Source organism: Ranitomeya variabilis, chromosome 1 (assembly GCF_051348905.1).
Source record: "Ranitomeya variabilis isolate aRanVar5 chromosome 1, aRanVar5.hap1, whole genome shotgun sequence".
Taxonomy (NCBI): Eukaryota; Metazoa; Chordata; class Amphibia; order Anura; family Dendrobatidae; genus Ranitomeya; species Ranitomeya variabilis.
The window spans coordinates 1,109,036,768-1,109,055,796 of record NC_135232.1 but is presented as its reverse complement, the minus strand read 5'-3'; the positions used below and the strand labels follow the sequence as shown (position 1 = coordinate 1,109,055,796).

At 41.0% G+C, this 19,029-nt stretch overlaps 1 protein-coding gene across 1 annotated transcript in view; it reads left to right on the top strand.

Annotated features, from left to right (window-relative positions):
* NKX3-2 (NK3 homeobox 2) overlaps positions 1 to 4,912 on the top strand; it is a 9,972-nt gene extending 5,060 nt beyond the window's left edge. The window contains exon 2 of the mRNA XM_077279224.1: positions 3,540 to 4,912. Coding sequence (XP_077135339.1) covers positions 3,540 to 4,000 — 461 coding nt within the window. The 3' untranslated portion in view covers positions 4,001 to 4,912. The remainder of the gene's footprint in view (positions 1 to 3,539) is intronic.
* Positions 4,913 to 19,029: the final 14,117 nt, after the last annotated feature.

The window sequence follows — 19,029 nt, the reverse complement described above, 5'->3', positions numbered from 1 at the left end:
GAACATATTACATCCTATCATTACTTTCCTCACTATGAATCCCATTACATAATAGTATTATTACCGGCAGCACAGAATAATTGCCCCAATATAACTGTATTCTCATGGCTGGCATGTGAAAGGCATTATTCACAGTGGTATTATGTCCATCAAGCTGTAATTATTGATGGCATCACTTTTATTATAGCCAGTGTACAATTTAGCACTATATAATGCCATTTTGCTACCATTATAAAGTGATATTTCATTTTTTTTAATAGCTAATTATTTCTGGCTTATGGAGAAGTAGCATAGAGTAAGCAGCATTTTTATAGTTAACATATAATGTGCTTGTATTGTTATAAGCAACTTATAATATGCAGGGCTTATAGTGGAGGTGTAGTCCTGATATTAAATGTAATATTAGAGCCAGCATGGAATAATGGTAACACAGGGGTATAGATTCAGCCCTAAATAATATTGTATTTACCATATTATTGTAGCACATAATGGCAAGAAGAAATGGTATTATTAGAGTCCCCATGTAATAATACTAGTATGTAGTGATGGGATTAGAGATAATTATTATAATAAATTGATATTAAATTAAGTAATAATTATTGATTATAAAATTAATTTAAATAATAAATAAGTACATTGTGGCATTATTATAGTAAGCATTTACCAATGATAGTATATTGTGGCATTATTATAGCTAGTATTTACTAAGCACAGCATGTAGTGGAGTTATTATAGCATATAATAATAATAATAATAATAATAATATTAATAACATGAAGTGGTTTTATTGTAGCCTAATGTAATGATGGTCTCTCCAGACATTATAAGGCTATGATCCCACATTGTGTTTTTTTTTTTTTGCAGCATTTTTTTTCACAAATTTTGAGCTGCGTTTTACAGCCCCAGCAAAGTCTATGAGATTTCAAAAATCTGATGCACACACCTTTTTTTTTACTGACTGTTTTGTCCAAGAGCTTGTTTTTTTGCAAAATGCAGCCTGTCACTTTTTTAAGTGTTTTTGCAGGGTTTTTCACCCAGCGAAAGCAATGGGTAGTTCAAAATACGCTATAAAAACGCAGGTATCAGGATTTGTTGCGTTTTTTTTTTCTTGCCAAAACCTGATGATGTTGATTCAGATTTTTTTTTCTGCACTAAACTTTATCAGCATGCACGAGACACACAAAAAACTAAGCAAAACCAGCTTTTTGTAAGCAGCTTAACCTTGGCATAAAAAAGGCTGCAAAATCGCGACGTGTGAACATAGCCTAAGAGCTGCTGTTTACAAATATTACCAAATATTATATTAAGCCATTGTATGCAGTAGTGGTAAATAGTGGTGGTATTTTTTACTAACATATGGTAATAATAGTAATATTAAAATCAAAGAATAATAGTATTTATTGCTCTGATCTGGCTAAGAAAGAGCTCTAGTAATATGTATTATTATTGCTAACTTATGGGAATGGTGATTTGTAGTTATTGTTTGCTTGCATAAATATTAGTATAACGACTAGCATCATTTAATAATTCAAGTAATTATTAATACCAGAATATATTAGTAGAGTTTAGGTTAGAATAAAATTCTGAAAATATGTAGCAGTATTATTTAAATATTTATTATTTGTTTATTTTACTCACCATTAATTCCACAACGCTCTATAGACATCGTCATCACTATCCCCAATCCCTATCATTATGTTTTTGGTATAATAACAGTTAAAGTATGTGGAGATAATATGCTTGGCGATATCAATAATACAATATGTTTTTTGTTTTTTTTAAATAGAAATAAAAAATAAAATAAATATTTTATAATAGAGACAAACGAAAAAGCTCTGGCTATATAGAGTGAAAGAAAGAATCCCGAAATTGATAAATATATATATATTTTTTTAGCAATAATTAAAAATCAAGTAAAAGATACCAAAAACACACACATATATATATATACATATGCATATTTAAAAAATAAATAATTTAATTAAAAAAAATTATATATATATATATATATATATATATATATATATATATACACACACACACACACACACATATATTTATAAAACCCATAATAAATAAAAAAAAGTAAATTAAGAAGAAAGAGGGATGGATGACAATAAAAAAAAATATTCCAATAGCAAACATAAGTATGTTTAACAGCCTATAAGTAATGGGTAATAGAGTAGCTATAAAGATTATTATATTATTTATTATGCTAATTTAGTGCCATAAATTCCACAGCGCTTTACAGACATGATAATCTCTGTCCCCATTGGGGCTCACAATCTAGATTCCCTATCAGAAAGTCTTTGGAGTGTGGGAGGAAACCAGCACAAACACGAGGAGAACATACAAACTCCTTGCAGATGTTGTCCTTGGCGGGATTTGAACCTAGGACTCCAGAGCTACAAAGAAACCGTGCTAACCACCGAGCCACCATACAGTGCTTACCACTGAGCCATCATACTGCATGAACACATGTACGCATCATTCTAAAGGTATATAGTACGGCATGGTAATATGCAGTGTTGAAGAGACATATACGTCCAAACATGTAATATATACCAAATAAAATAAGTATACATGTGATATATTATTTGATATGATAGCCCAGGCTAAATAGATACATGTATAGAGAAAGAGGCATGTGCATGTATAGAAAGGTGCCCAAAGAAGAGGAAAAAATACCTCCTAAAAACTAGAACGCCAAAAACATCCACTAGTGATATCAAGTGATAGAGTCATCACCCCCCATGCCTAAATGTGCGTTTCGCCCTGCTTCCTCAGGGGGTGAAATCATACACTAGAAGGAGATGAGTGCATTTCACTAAATGCTTGATGATTCACCATTTGAATTTTGTTTTTGGCAGATTTAGGAAATTAATGGGATAATTTTTTTTTTTTATCATTGAGTTGAATGGTCTGTGATTTGTGAATCGATTTTACTTGGCGAATACATCTCTCATCTTTATTAATGGCTAAAGAGGCATATCATGACATATATTTGTGATAATATTTGTACCATCTATACATCAACATCTGCGTATGTTTTCCTTGTGTTTGTAGGGGTTTTGTGTGGATTTTTCACTTTCCTCAAATACTCAAAAACATATTCATAGTTTAATTAATTCCTCTAAAATTAGCCCCAGAGTGGGTTTCTGAGATGGGAACATTTGATTTTTGATGTCCATGCCAGTGAGAACTTTATACAAGGCTTTGTAGTAACTAGTGGTGTCACTTGAAGCTTGAGGACCACAAAGCAAAATGCCCAACAGGGCCCCAAAATATCACTGGTCTTTAATAGTAATAGTCTTTTCCTATGGGGCAAAAGGACCTTCGGGGCCTCTCAAGTTCCCAGGGCCTGGGTCCGATTATAGTTATACCTCTGCTACTACTATATGGAAAAATATGTAACAGCATAATCACAGAACATGGAGGTATTACTATAAGTAGGCTATCATAGTTGTAGGATGGTGGACTTATGTTCGTGCTCTTCATTGTTTAATGATCTATTCCTTCTTTTATTTGTCTGTCACTAGATCCCAGTCCTCCAGATGAAGACCCCAAATGTGATCAGCTCCTCCTAGAGGCTCCAAAACAGAGGAAAAAGCGTTCTAGAGCGGCCTTCTCCCACGCCCAGGTCTTTGAGCTGGAGAGACGTTTTAACCACCAACGTTACCTGTCTGGCCCAGAACGTGCTGACTTGGCCGCTTCTCTGAAGCTCACAGAGACCCAAGTCAAGATCTGGTTCCAGAACCGGCGCTATAAGACCAAACGAAGACAGATGGCAGCAGATTTATTGGCTGCAGCTCCAGCTGCCAAGAAGGTGGCAGTAAAAGTTCTGGTCAGGGACGATCAGAGGCAGTACCAGCCTGGAGAAGTACTGAGACCCTCCTTACTGCCTCTACAACCTCCTTACTACTACCCCTACTACTGTGCCCTGCCAGGCTGGACTATTTCCGCAGCCGCAGTCGCCGCCTGCACTGGGGGCACCCCCTAACGAGGTTCCTGCAAATATTTATTTCTCCTTACCGTCCCCCACGAAAGGACAAGGGAGCCAAATATTACCCCCTGTCACCCTGCTGACCTCATAACAAGTCTTTAATCTGAGGGACATGACTTTCCGAGGATCAGCATGTGCAGGCCATCTCCATGGTATCCATGCTGTCCATACTATGTATAGGTTTTATATATAGATATAAATTTTTAGATACAAATATTTTTAATGGACTGGTGTTACGCTGGTTGGAAACCAGTAAAAAGGGTGCTGGTGGAAAAAGTATGGACAACCAGTCCTTAAATGATCGCCAACCTATTGGACCCCAGTGGGTTTATACGATACTTTGAGTATTTTCCACTAATTCTTCTACTCGCCTCATCATGGAGGAATCATTGACTTTCCTGGCACTTTTCTAGTATAAATATACATATTTTCATATCTAATGTGAAGGTGTTTTTACATGGACATTGTTTTTTGTTTTGTTTTTTTAAACCATGGGTCGTTATCTTTTAAGAAAATCTGAACTGTTTCTTCCATGAGAAGGGTGTATTCTTCAGCACCCAGGCCTGATAGGCAGCTTACAGACATTGTGCACTCAGCCAGATCATTTACCCAAAATGCTTTGTGAATATTTTTTTAAGATGCTATACTTTTTTTTTCTAATTTATAAACTACAATTTAAAACAAACCGGTCTTGTGTTTTCTTCTTACATGGTGTGTAGCAGTGCGAAAGTCTGCTTTATTTATGGTAGCAGCGCGGTTTGGGTTCACACTAGTTCTGTCATTTATTTTTTACCATTTTGCTTTATGCTCAAAATTAATTTTTGGATTTGATTGTATTTTCAATACCTGAGAATATTTTTTATTTCTTTTTAACTGATGCAATATACGGTAATGTGATGAGCGAACACGCTAAAGCAGGGGTGTCAAACTGCATTCCTCGAGGGCCGCAAACAGGTCATGTTTTCAGGATTTCCTTGTATTGCACAGGTGATAATTTAGCCACCAGCACAGATAATGATTCCTGCACCTTGTGCAATGCTAAGGAAATCTTGAAAACACGCATGGTTTGAGGCCCTCGAGGAATGCAGTTTGACACCCCTGCGCTAAAGTATTATCCGAGAATGCTCGGGTGATAACCGAGTGTCTTCGGTGTGCTTGAAAAATATGTTCGAGTCCCCGCGGCTTCATGTCTCACGGCTGTTGGACAGACGCAACACATGGAGGGATTGCCTAACAAACAGCCGCGAGACATGCAGCCGCGGGGACTCGGACTTATTTTTCGAGCACACCGGAGGCACTCAGTTAGCACCCACGCTTGGTGGATAACACCCAATCCCAGCATGCTCGCTCATCACTAAGTGATCATTTTTGTGCAGCCGTGTAGGGAGAGTTGGTATCTTGAATAGTTTTTGTGTAGAGACCTTTGACATCATTCAGATGTTGTTTTTCCACACGTGTGTTCCATTCAATTTTTTTTCACACATAGAACAGCTAACAATTACATTCTATTGGGCTGCTCACAAATTCGTGATTTTTTGCCGACTGAGTGTCCATGGATGGTAGAAACGGATACAAGGGCCAAAGATGGATTAAAATAGGATATGGCACAGTGATAAAAAATAGTAATTTTTTTTTCTCATACGCAAAGAAAAAAAAAAGAATGTCTGTGGCCTTCCAAAGAGTCACTACCTATTACTTGATTCATAATAGATTGCCATGTCAATGATGAGGATAATTTATCAATTAGTGTAAATTAGAAGGAGAAAAAATGGCACACTGTCATATTAAGGCTAAGATCACACTAGGAGTTTTTACAGGTTTTTTTAATGCTTTTTTATGATAATTTTCAGCTGCGTTTTACACTACCAGCAAAGCCTGGGAGATTTCAGAAATCTCATGCACACACATAGATTTTTTTCATCAGGATTTTGTGCTTTGCATTATTTTTTGGACATAGAGCATGTCACTTCTTTCAGTGATTTTTCAGCTTTTTTTTAAGGCTGCCGTCACGCTAGCAGTATTTGGTCAGTATTTTACATCAGTATTTGTAAGCCAAAACCAGGAGTGGGTGATAAATACAGAAGTGGTGCATATGTTTCTATTATACTTTTCCTCTAAGGCTACTTTCACACTAGCGTCGGGAAAGACCCGTCGCTGTGCGTCGGGCCGACGTTCCCGACGCTAGCGTGGTCTCCGCCGCACAACGGGGGCAGCGGATGTATTTTTCCAACGCATCCGCTGCCCCATTGTGAGGTGCGGGGAAGTGCGGGGAGGTGGGGGCGGAGTTCCGGCCGCGCATGCGCGGTCGGAAAAAGCGGACCGTCGGGAGCAAAAAACGTTACATGTAAGGTTTTTTTCTCCCGACGGTCCGCTAACACACGCCCAACCGTCGCAAAACGGACGCGACGTTTGGCAATGCGTCGCAAATGCGTCGCTAATGTTAGTCTATGACGAAAAAACGTATCCAGGAAGAACTTTTGCTGGATGCGTATTTTCGGCAAAACGACGCATTTGCGACGTATTGCAGTTAACGCTAGTGTGAAAGTAGCCTAAGGGTATGTGTCCACGTTCAGGATTGCATCAGGATTTGGTCAGGATTTTCCATCAGTATTTGTTGTAAGCCAAAACCAGGAGTGGAACAATTAGAGGAAAAGTCTAACAGAAACTTGTGCACAACCTCTGTATTTATCACCCACTCCTGGTTTTGGCTTACAAATACCGATGTAAAATACTGAGCAAATATTGATAGTGTGACTGCAGCCTAAGCATTTTTCACCCATTGACTTGAATCAGTGGTGAAAAAACGCTGAAAAAATGCACCAAAAACGCAGGCATTGTAACGGGGGCCAGGGTGGTCGCCGTACCGAGGGATTGCTGCTGCTTTCTCATCACACCCCGACGCTCCGTTACAGAAATATCATGTCCATTTTGTGGTGTGCTGTGTGTGTCACGTATTTCACCCACCTGTGGGTCAGAATCCTTCACAGCATACAGGGCTCCAATCCGTCGCAGACACACACAAATGTTCTCAAAGTCCCAGTTCATTTTCAATAAAACTTTACTTAACTTGTGCATCTTCATAACAGTTACAGTCCATCCATTTTCCCAATACATGAGTAATCCATCTCCTGCGTTTTCCATGGTCTGCTCCCTCAGCTTTTCTTCCTGCACCGTGGCTCCCAGGCCCGCAGCTTCCTGAACCATCCAGCTAGCTGATACTGAGTGCTCCCCGTCCACTTTCCTCATCTTGGGTGAAAATTCAGGTTGTCTCCGCAATTCCTGTTCGGACCGTAAGTCCCGGACGTCACGGGAGGTAACCCACAGACTAGCCACTGATTCTTCCAGGCTGCCTCGCTCTCTTAACTCTACACTGTTGTTCTGTTCAGCTTTCTGTCACAACTCCTTCTAGAACAATTCTCCTCACACAGCTTTAGCTCCTCCCACTACCTGAAAATTACCTCAGAAAGGCACTCTCCCTGCCACTACACTGGCTCCGCCCCGTTTCTCAACTGTCACTACTCTGACTGAAACCAGTTCTCAACACAATCTAATCTCCTACTCTACAGTGCCCCCTTTAACACTAACCTGTAACTACAATGCCATAACCCTTAACAATGCTGACCTACCACTGCCACTGACTGTCCCTATTCCTGTCCCTAACACACAGATATCGGAACAGTGTCAGCCATTATCATATTAAACAGTGTCAAATATCATAAACTACACAGGGCACACAGCAAACACAAAAAGTACCCAGTTTCATTAGGTAGGCATGCACAGGCATGCAGGGCTCAAACCAGCCGCCTGCATACCCCCTTACATACCTCCCTCCTAAAACCATGGTCGTCCCCGACCATATGGTACCGGTAGAATATACACATCACAATAAGCATAATGTAATGGCATCTTATTAAAACATCAATAACTTTAACTACTGTTATACATTACAATAAAAGAACTTTGCTCCAGTCCACCACGTTTGACCCGTATCTGGTCAGGACTGGCACCGATCCCACTTACTTGGGACCCCGGAGCAAACAGTTCAGTTCTTTTAACAGCATGGCCCAACTTTGGCCAACAGTTCTCACCAGCTCACCATCACGTGAGCACAATCCTGGCATAACCCAGCTCGACCCTCGGGTTGTCCAGACACCAATATAGATCCATTTGACCTCGGTCTCCTCTACCTGAGACCCGGACAGACAGACAGTTCTCCATAGGACTCTCCAGGTCCACTGACCAGTCCTAAACTGACATGAATGTCCACACTCTTCTTCATGGCCCACATGGCCAAATTACTACAGCTCCAACCATTAAGGAGCATGCAGTCCATTCTCTTGTGACCCGGCTCACTCATCAGGTCATCCTGGATATGTTTCCTCCCCCTCCCTCCTATTTCCAGACCACGGTCCCTTTAAAACATGTGTGCTGCTCAGTTTACCTCCTGCAAACAAAATTCAGGTTAAACAACGACATTTCACAGATCCTATCACAGTCTCTGGAGTAGCCACACACAGTTCAGCAACAGTCCATAGGGCACTGTCTCTTCATGAGGTCTGTGTCCTGCAATCTAGCAGAAGTGGCGCAACAGGCGCAACAAAACTTGGAGTGGGGAAAACAGTTCAAAACAATTCTTTAACTGCAGCCATTTTCACCGCAGTGTCTTCTGGGCTCCTGCCCACAGGACGCAGAACAGTCTCTCACAGCATTATAGGGCTCTTGCCCTCAGGGACACAGAACAGTCCCACTATTTCACATCTGGTGCAACTAGCACAACTTTCGGATCCGGGGTGCAGTTACAGTAACTGTCCCCACTTATCATCAAAGGGGATACCGGAGGAGCGTCCACTAGCCTCTGCTCCACTTCCCCTCCAGTCCCGTACATCATCTAAAGGGCTCCATGCCTGTGCTCCAGCTTTCACAGGTGACTCCAGAGCTGCAGCTGATGGATCATCCTTCCATTCTCCAGGAATCTGGTGCTGGGGATGAGGTTTCTTTTTCTTTCGCTGGGCCCACCGCGGGCGGGCACCGCCCACAGTGGGATCTACCCTGGCCTCAGGCCACAGTCTCTGCCCGACAGATTTTCGTGCCATTTTCAGTTTAGAATGCCCACGATGGACAGAGCTATTTCCTGCTTCTGCACCATTATCCACCATTTTAAAGTCTTTAATGACCGCCATCTTTGCCATTTCAAGGGTTTCTCCATTTTCCAAATGCAAGGCATCTGGATCCTGCCGACTACGCCACTTTGTAACGGGGGCCAGGGTGGTCGCCGTACCGAGGGATTGCTGCTGCTTTCTCATCACACCCCGACGCTCCGTTACAGAAATATCATGTCCATTTTGTGGTGTGCTGTGTGTGTCACGTATTTCACCCACCTGTGGGTCAGAATCCTTCACAGCATACAGGGCTCCAATCCGTCGCAGACACACACAAATGTTCTCAAAGTCCCAGTTCATTTTCAATAAAACTTTACTTAACTCGTGCATCTTCATAACAGTTACAGTCCATCCATTTTCCCAATACATGAGTAATCCATCTCCTGCGTTTTCCATGGTCTGCTCCCTCAGCTTTTCTTCCTGCACCGTGGCTCCCAGGCCCGCAGCTTCCTGAACCATCCAGCTAGCTGATACTGAGTGCTCCCCGTCCACTTTCCTCATCTTGGGTGAAAATTCAGGTTGTCTCCGCAATTCCTGTTCGGACCGTAAGTCCCGGACGTCACGGGAGGTAACCCACAGACTAGCCACTGATTCTTCCAGGCTGCCTCGCTCTCTTAACTCTACACTGTTGTTCTGTTCAGCTTTCTGTCACAACTCCTTCTAGAACAATTCTCCTCACACAGCTTTAGCTCCTCCCACTACCTGAAAATTACCTCAGAAAGGCACTCTCCCTGCCACTACACTGGCTCCGCCCCGTTTCTCAACTGTCACTACTCTGACTGAAACCAGTTCTCAACACAATCTAATCTCCTACTCTACAGTGCCCCCTTTAACACTAACCTGTAACTACAATGCCATAACCCTTACCAGTGCTGACCTACCACTGCCACTGACTGTCCCTATTCCTGTCCCTAACACACAGATATCGGAACAGTGTCAGCCATTATCATATTAAACAGTGTCAAATATCATAAACTACACAGGGCACACAGCAAACACAAAAAGTACCCAGTTTCATTAGGTAGGCATGCACAGGCATGCAGGGCTCAAACCAGCCGCCTGCATACCCCCTTACAGCATCATGTTTTGCTGTTTTTTTTGTGTGCCAAAACCTGATTCTATAGAATAGCACTTTTTTTTCAACACTAAACTTAATCAGCATGCTCAAGAAGCAAATCTAGCATGCCAAAAACAATAGAAAAAAAATACGCATCAAAAACACCGCACAAAATGCAAGAAAAGCCAAGGAAAACATTTTCCTACCGGGAGATCAGGTTTTGCTGCAGAAAAAAAAAAACGTCTAGTGTGAACTTACCCTAAAAATTTGTGTACTTGAGGAAGGGACTCGTGATCCGGACTTGTTGAGGAACGAACATCGGAACCAAAAAAGAAAATCAGACGGTAGGACTTCCTGCAGTGAGAGTTTATTTTGATTCGGCAAAGAATAAAAAACACATGTGGTCCAATGTTTCGACCGGGAGCGGTCTTTGTCAAGGACATCTGGGTGGAGTAGGACCTGCGGCTTATTCTCTGCACATCTGCCCTTTTGGTGCATAGACCATGGGCATGTGATTTATTTAGTATTAGTAGCTAAAATATTACAGAAATCGTAAAATACTGCAAATCAGCACAACCGATAATACAAATAATAGCAATTATTTAGTGCCCTGTAGCACTAGAATGGCGAAATACGGCAGTGTATACATGTTGGACCTCTCTATGTGTGATACGTAATCTTGTGCGCCAGTTTGGCTCTGCTGAGGGGGATACATTTTGGTGCAGCACACAATAATTGGGCAGTCAGTCTGTTCTGTTCATATGTTTATACAACCCTAAACTGAAAGTCACACTTTTTATTTGGAAAGTGCAAAGACTAATACTTGAGATTTCTTCTGAGGCATAAAAATAATAATGTAATAGGAAGCAAGACTCACTCTTAAGTGCGGAGGAATGTGCGTGGGCTGCGCTAGTGCCGGCGCTCCACACAGCGTGGAGTATAAATAGCTTGTATGTAACACCCCTGTATGCCCCAGATCCCCACCACACCAACACTTTTTTTCTTCCCCTATTTGTCGTTTCACACCTTATCTTTCATGCACATTTTGTTTCTAAAGGCATGTAAAATATATTTTAAAATTTTTTATTTTTGGTAACTATTTTTTTTTTTCTTGACATTTTTTTGAAGATCTTTCAATAAGTCTATGAAGAATATGGCAGAAACAAAATTCAACTGCTAGTGCATGCTGCATCTTGATTAAAAAAAAAACAAAAACAGGCCCCCGACTCCTAAAAAGTTGAAAAATGCCACAGACAAATTTTCTACATCATCCTGAAGTAGTCAATCTTATACAAATCATGCGGAGAACTGAGGGGTTAATCCCCTGGTGAGGTCTACCTTCAGTGCATGGGCTAGTCCTGACAAAGCAGAGGGGGGAGGCTCCTGCTGCAGCCAGCTGTCTCAGATTACCTTCCAACGATGAGTTTTTTGGCGAATTTTTCATGTTACACATTTTCTGCACCTATTAGGGAAATTAGGTTCCTTGTGTTTTTTTCTGATTGTGTTTATCTGTTCGTTTTTTTGTCTGTGTTTGATGCTGCATTTTTTATCTCTTTTTGATATGTCTTGTTTTAAACAAAGCTGCTTTGTTTCTGATACTTCCTTATATTTGGGTTTGATGAAAACTTATAGTCATGCGCAGGTTGTATGCATTTTTTAACTGCAAATTTTCTGCCTCTAATGTAAGACTATGGGGAAAATCTGCACAGAAAACTCAGCGGACCTGCAAGAGGGATTGACGTGTTGCGGATTTGAAACACGCACCGCTGGTCGGTTTACACAGCGGAAAAAGAAAAAACAGTGGGCAGGAGATTACTACAAATCCCATCCACTTTGCTGGAACTGTAAGACGTTGCTTTTTTTGGGTAGTGAAAATATTCCACATCAAAAACTCATGGTGGCAGCTTAGCCTTAGAGTTGTCTTTACTAATTTTTTGTACCTAGAACTTGGCAAAAAATGTGCCAACATTTGCTGTATTTTGGTTCATAATGTCATGAGTTTTAGACGATGTTTGTGACCCGGTCAACAAGGGGGGTGTGACTTTGTGGAAATGGTTATGGCTTAGAGCAGTGATTCGCAAACCCCGTCCTCTCGGCCCCCCGACACATCATGTTGTTAGGATTTCCCTAGTATTGCACGGGTGATAGAACCTATGGCAGTTTCTGATGCCTTGATAATAATTCCATGACCTGTGCAATACTAAGGAGATCGTGAAGACATGTTTTGTTGGGGGCCGTGAGGACTGGAGTTTGGGAAACACTGGCTTAAAGGAACAGGATTTGGCTTAAGTGTAAAAATATGCAAATTTTGGCACACAAAAGGGCACAAGACAACAGAACCAACAGAAGGTGTAAAGTTAGAAAAGTATTTTAGGATGCTTCTAATTTATTTAACTTTTTTGATAAATTTGGTGCATTTTCAAACAAATTTGGTGCATTTTCAGACTGTCTTACTATTGGACAGGATGGGTGAAATGGCCCTAATGTTTTCTCCTGGACTGCTCAGATGGCAGTTTCAGGGTTCTTGGAAATATGCCCAAATATATATCGATAAAATTTACCCCGCATTCTTAAAATAAATTTGGGGAAGCAATCCATATTATATTTTAAACCCCACCTCCAACATTTATAGACAATTTTTTGTGCGACTATGCATAACCTGACCTCTTTGTGGTCACCTTGTGGTGGTCATGTTGGCACGCTCCAGTTACAAAGCAGGACGGTTGCTAGGAATGTGCTAATTATGTATATTCCTAATTAGGAATTGTATCTGGCTGGAAAAATTGAGGATTTTTGGAAGTGGAAGAGTGTGGGCTCTTTACAAAAAAAAGTAACACTTAGTATGTGTTATATCCTTCAAAGCTTTACATTAACCAGAAGAGAAACCCTCCCTGTTACCGAGATCCTAAAAACACAAACAGAAGTGTTTTCAGACGGACTTGCCAGAATTTCAAAGTGGTCATCCTTCAACCGGGGGCGAAGATTTGAGTCACATGTAGAAAAGTAACCTCATCCAGCTCGAGACAAGCGAAATATTTTTCTTTAATAAAGCTGGCGGAGATTTCAAGATATTTTCTATGATATCATGGGCTTTTTAGATTTGACATTGATGGGGTCCAACAGTCTTCTGTAATAAATGATTTTTGCTTCTACCGAGCCCTGACGGCGCAAAATGCTCTCCACCACCTAGTGTGATCACTCAGTGCATACATAGCAGAGACGCGACACTGCTCTGGAGTGCAAATATATATTATATTTCAGAACTGCTTGGCGTTTTACGACACAGAAAATAACTGTGTAACATAGAATGACATTTTATGATGCAGAAATATTTTGTGACTAATTTTTCTTTTCCGAGAATATGTTATTTTGCAACACACAAAAAATATTGTAAATTATATTTCAGGGATCATTATATTATGGCACCGATTATTAAATTATTCTATGGATTGTAATCAGCTAATGTTTAGTTTGATCCAATAGATAAAAATATGAAATGATAAATTATATTTTACAACACAAAACAGAATTTATGGAGAAAATGTGAAACATTTTCGTCACGCAGAATACAGATTTCTGACTATTGGTCTTAATCTGACCCAATATATATATAATAGGATATTATTATTATTATTATAATTAATAATCATAATATTATTATTTTTATTAACATTTAGATATTTAAGAGCCGGACCTGGAGACAGGGATCAGCTAGTTGATTTTTTTTTGGCAGCGACTTTTTACCCTTGAACGCTTGGTAAGCGTGCAGGTGTATGAGGGAGAGATAAATGTCGAGCATGTAAGCATTGGACTGAGGTGTATCTATCTATGTATCTACTATCTACGTAATTACATGCCACCTATATTGCAATTTGAAATGCTGCGGTGAGTGACAAAGTTTCCAATTACTTTACTATCCATGTATATGTATAGAAAAATAGTACAAATTTCAGAGTCCTCAGTCGTTGATACCTTTTAAAGACTAAATGAATATGTATATATATAAATTGTTCCAGAAAATGAAGTATTTCTCCTAGAAAATTATTGTAAGCACACACACTTTGTTATACACATGTTTATTTCATTTGTGTATAATGGAACAACACAAAAAAAACTAAGACAAAAAGGCATAATTTCACACAAAGATGGGCCAGTTAAAATTGTTGGCACCCCCAACTTGCACACCCTTAGGCCAGTCTGACACGTCCAGATTTTTCCGTTACTTGAAGAAACGGTCCCGGAGATATCCGTGTCCGTGTGTCCGTGTGTGAACGTAGGCCATCCGTGTGTCATCTCTGTGCAGTCCATGTGTCCGTGTTTCTCGTCCGTGTGCTGTCGGTGTGTCCATGTCTGTGTTTTGAAACAATTTGTTTCAATTTTAACCCTATGACTTTAAAAACGCACACGGACGGCATCCGTGTGCAGTACGTGTTTCCACGCACCCATTGACTTTAATGGGTCCGTGTGATCCGTGCGCTCCCACGAACACTGACATGTCTCCGTGTTATGCACACAGACACACGGTCCGTGAAAACACACTGACATCTGCAGAGACACATTCATTTTAATGTGTCTACGTGTGTCGGTGTCTCCGGTACGTGAGGAAACTGTCACCACACGTACCGGAGCCACTGACGTGTGAAACCGGCCTAATAGATAATAATGAATCCCTGCAATCAATCGCTTCCTATAACCATCAACAAGCTATTTACACCTCTCAACTAGAATTTTGGGCCACTCATCTTTTGGAAACTGCTCCAGGTTTCTCATATGTGAAGGCGCCTTCTACCAACAGCAATTTTAAGATCTCTCCACAGGTGTTCAATGGGATTTAGATGTGGACTCATTGCTGGCCACTTCAGAACTCTCCAGAGGTTTGTTTCCATCCATTTCTGGGGGCTTCTTGAAGTGTGTTTGAGGTCATTGTCCTGCTGGTAGACCCATGACCTAGGACGCAAACCTAGCGATTTTTCTCATACACCCAAAAACAGTCCGAAGTGACATCAGCATTTTTTGTCCGATTTTCATCAGTGTTAGGCCATTGAGTCAGCCTTTACCATCGGTGTTTCATCAGTAATTTAATAATCTTTATTTTTATATAGCGCTAACATATTCCGCAGCGCTTTACAGTTTGTACACATTATCATCGCTGTCCCCGATGGGGCTCACAATCTAAATTCCCTATCAGTATGTCTTTGGAATGTGGGAGGAAACCGGAGTGCCCGGAGGAAACCCACGCAAACACGGAGAGAACATACAAACTCTTTGCAGATGTTGTCCAAGGTGGGATTAGAACCCAGGACTCCAGCACTGCAAGGCTGCTGTGCTAACCACTGCGCCACCGTGCTGCCATTTGAACTAATGGAAAAATAAAGAAATAAACTGCAAAGTTTCTACCCACTATAATGTAAAAAAACAGATTGCACACAGAAGTCTCTTTGTACCGTCAATGATTTTCACCCACCCATAGATTTGTATGGGTAATTTTACTCCAAATCTGTTATTTTTCGCTGACCACTGGGTCCACAAAAACTATGAAAAACGGTCCGTGAAAACATTGATAGAACACGTATGTGAGTCTCGGATGTCTGAATGAGGTCTAATCCTGCCAGTGGCTTTTGTAGAGATGAACCAGGGCTTGATTTATGGCCACCACGTTATTCCTGACACTTTCTCCGACTGACACACTTCCTGATCTTTGTGAAACGCAAACAAAAGTGTCCGGAATAAAGCACCTGTGTGCGGGCAGCGTGCCGAGGGCAAGCGACCTGTGACTCAGCCCCCAGTGACAAGCTGCTGAGGGAGGCTCATGGGTCCCCTCAACACCGAAAGGGCAAGACGAATAACACCTTCTAAATGGAAGCTCAACACAAACGAAACTCAGCGTCTAAGACAAAGAATGCACAGTCAGGGCAATCCATCGCAGAGAAACAGGCGGAATGGCAGTGAAAATACACAACCCTGAGTGTCTGTCACTGACATACTTGTCCAATAACTGCTAATCTATGAATACCACAGATATACAAACAGGAAACCAAGCCAATTTTGGCTGTACGGGGAGGAGAGGCACACAATAGAGAGACTAAACGAAGCGTGAAAATGAGTCCGAGACACAGCGGTAGATGGAGCAACTAATGTGGACACGATGAGGATTAGAATTAAGTTTCTTGTCTATGTTTTATTGCGTTTTCAGTGCTTTTTAAAGTGCGTTTATATTGTGTTTTTGTCCCTTGTTGGTGTGTCACATTTTAAATAAAGCTGCTTTGTTTTTGATACTTCCTGGTATTTGGCTTTGACAAAACTTTATTGTACAGTCATGTGTTTTTAGTGCGTTTCCGCAGCAGATTTGTTATTTACCTGTGGATTTTCCACATCAAATGCAATTCAATGTGGAATATTCACACATAAAGCTCAGCGTACCCGCAAGAAAAATTAACATGTTGCGAATTTCAAAAACTTTTATTCAATGTAAGAAAAAAAAGGGGACATGAGATTATTATAAATCCCATCCAGTCTGCTGCTACTATAAGATGCTGCACCAAAAACTCATCATGGGAACCTAAATCGAATATGTCAGTAGGATCAAACCTCCTAAGGTTACGTTCACATGTTGCTTTTTTGCTGCGTTTTTTCCTGCAGGCAAAACCTACACTCTTGGCAGTAAATAAGCTGCGTTTTTATTGTCTCTTGTGCATCTTGATAAAGTTTAGTGCCCCCTCCTCAAAAAAACATGATTCAATTTCCTAAGGTTTTTGCACCAAAAAAGCAGCAAAACCTGATACCTGCGTTTTTGCCGTTACCCATTACTTTCTATGGGTGAAAAAATGTTGCAAAAACGCTGAAAGAAGTGACATGCTGCTACTTTAAAAAAAACAGTAATTTTACAAATCAGTCAGGAGAAAAAAGAAGGGGTGCAAGAGATTTCTGAAATCTCATAGCCTTTGCTGGTACTGAAAAAACGTAGCTTAAAATGTGCATAAAAAAGCACCAAAAATGCAACATGTGAACATGAGCCTTAGCCGTCTACATGGGTTTGCAGGTCATAGAAAGCTGAGTACAATGATGCCTTGATATCTGTGATGCGATGTCTTATTCCAGAGAAATCCATATTTATCTTAATATGTAAATGAGCTGTTAAGATCTATGGGCCGGACATAGCTCTTCCCGAGAATCTGCCTCCAGAGCTTATTATATGCGAAATTATCAGTGTGAAACATGCAATGACTGACAGTCTGCTCTCCTGATCTACAAATCTCACACTGGTAATGCCCCTTATAATTTAATATAAGCTCTGGAGGTAGATTCTCAGGGAGATCTAAGTCCGGCCCATAGATCTTAACAGCTTAGTTACATATTTTTTTTAAAAATGTGGATTTCTTTGGAATAAGACATCGTATCTCAGATATCAGGGTACCCTTGTATCCAACTTTCTATGACCAGCATGCCCATATACAGGTCCTTCTCAAAAAATTAGCATATAGTGTTAAATTTCATTATTTACCATAATGTAATGATTACAATTAAACTTTCATATATTATAGATTCATTATCCACCAACTGAAATTTGTCAGGTCTTTTATTGTTTTAATACTGATGATTTTGGCCTACAACTCCTGATAACCCAAAAAACCTGTCTCAATAAATTAGCATATCAAGAAAAGGTTCTCTAAACGACCTATTACCCTAATCTTCTGAATCAACTAATTAACTCTAAACACATGCAAAAGATACCTGAGGCTTTTAAAAACTCCCTGCCTGGTTCATTACTCAAAACCCCCATCATGGGTAAGACTAGCGACCTGACAGATGTCAAGAAGGCCATCATTGACACCCTCAAGCAAGAGGGTAAGACCCAGAAAGAAATTTCTCAACAAATAGGCTGTTCCCAGAGTGCTGTATCAAGGCACCTCAATGGTAAGTCTGTTGGAAGGAAACAATGTGGCAGAAAACGCTGTACAACGAGAAGAGGTGACCGGACCCTGAGGAAGATTGTGGAGAAGGACCGATTCCAGACCTTGGGGAACCTGAGGAAGCAGTGGACTGAGTCTGGTGTGGAAACATCCAGAGCCACCGTGCACAGGCGTGTGCAGGAAATGGGCTACAGGTGCCGCATTCCCCAGGTAAAGCCACTTTTGAACCATAAACAGCGGCAGAAGCGCCTGACCTGGGCTACAGAGAAGCAGCACTGGACTGTTGCTAAGTGGTCCCAAGTACTTTTTTCTGATGAAAGCAAATTTTGCATGTCATTCGGAAATCAAGGTGCCAGAGTCTGGAGGAAGACTGGGGAGAAGGAAATGCCAAAATGCCTGAAGTCCAGTGTCAAGTACCCAGTCAGTGATGGTGTGGGGTGCCATGTCAGCTGCTGGTGTTGGTCCACTGTGTTTCATCAAGGGCAGGGTCAATGCAGCTAGCTATCAGGAGATTTTGGAGCACTTCATGCTTCCATCGGCTGAAATGCTTTATGGAGATGAAGATTTCATTTTTCAGCACGACCTGGCACCTGCTCACAGTGCCAAAACCACTGGTAAATGGTTTACTGACCATGGTATTACTGTGCTCAATTGGCCTGCCAACTCTCCTGACCTGAACCCCATAGAGAATCTGTGGGATATTGTGAAGAGAAAGTTGAGAGACGCAAGACCCAACACTCTGGATGAGCTTAAGGCCGCTATTGAAGCATCCTGGGCCTCCATAACATCTCAGCAGTGTCACAGGCTGATTGCCTCCATGCCACGCCGCATTGAAGCAGTCATTTCTGCCAAAGGATTCCCGACCAAGTATTGAGTGCATAACTGAACATTATTATTTGA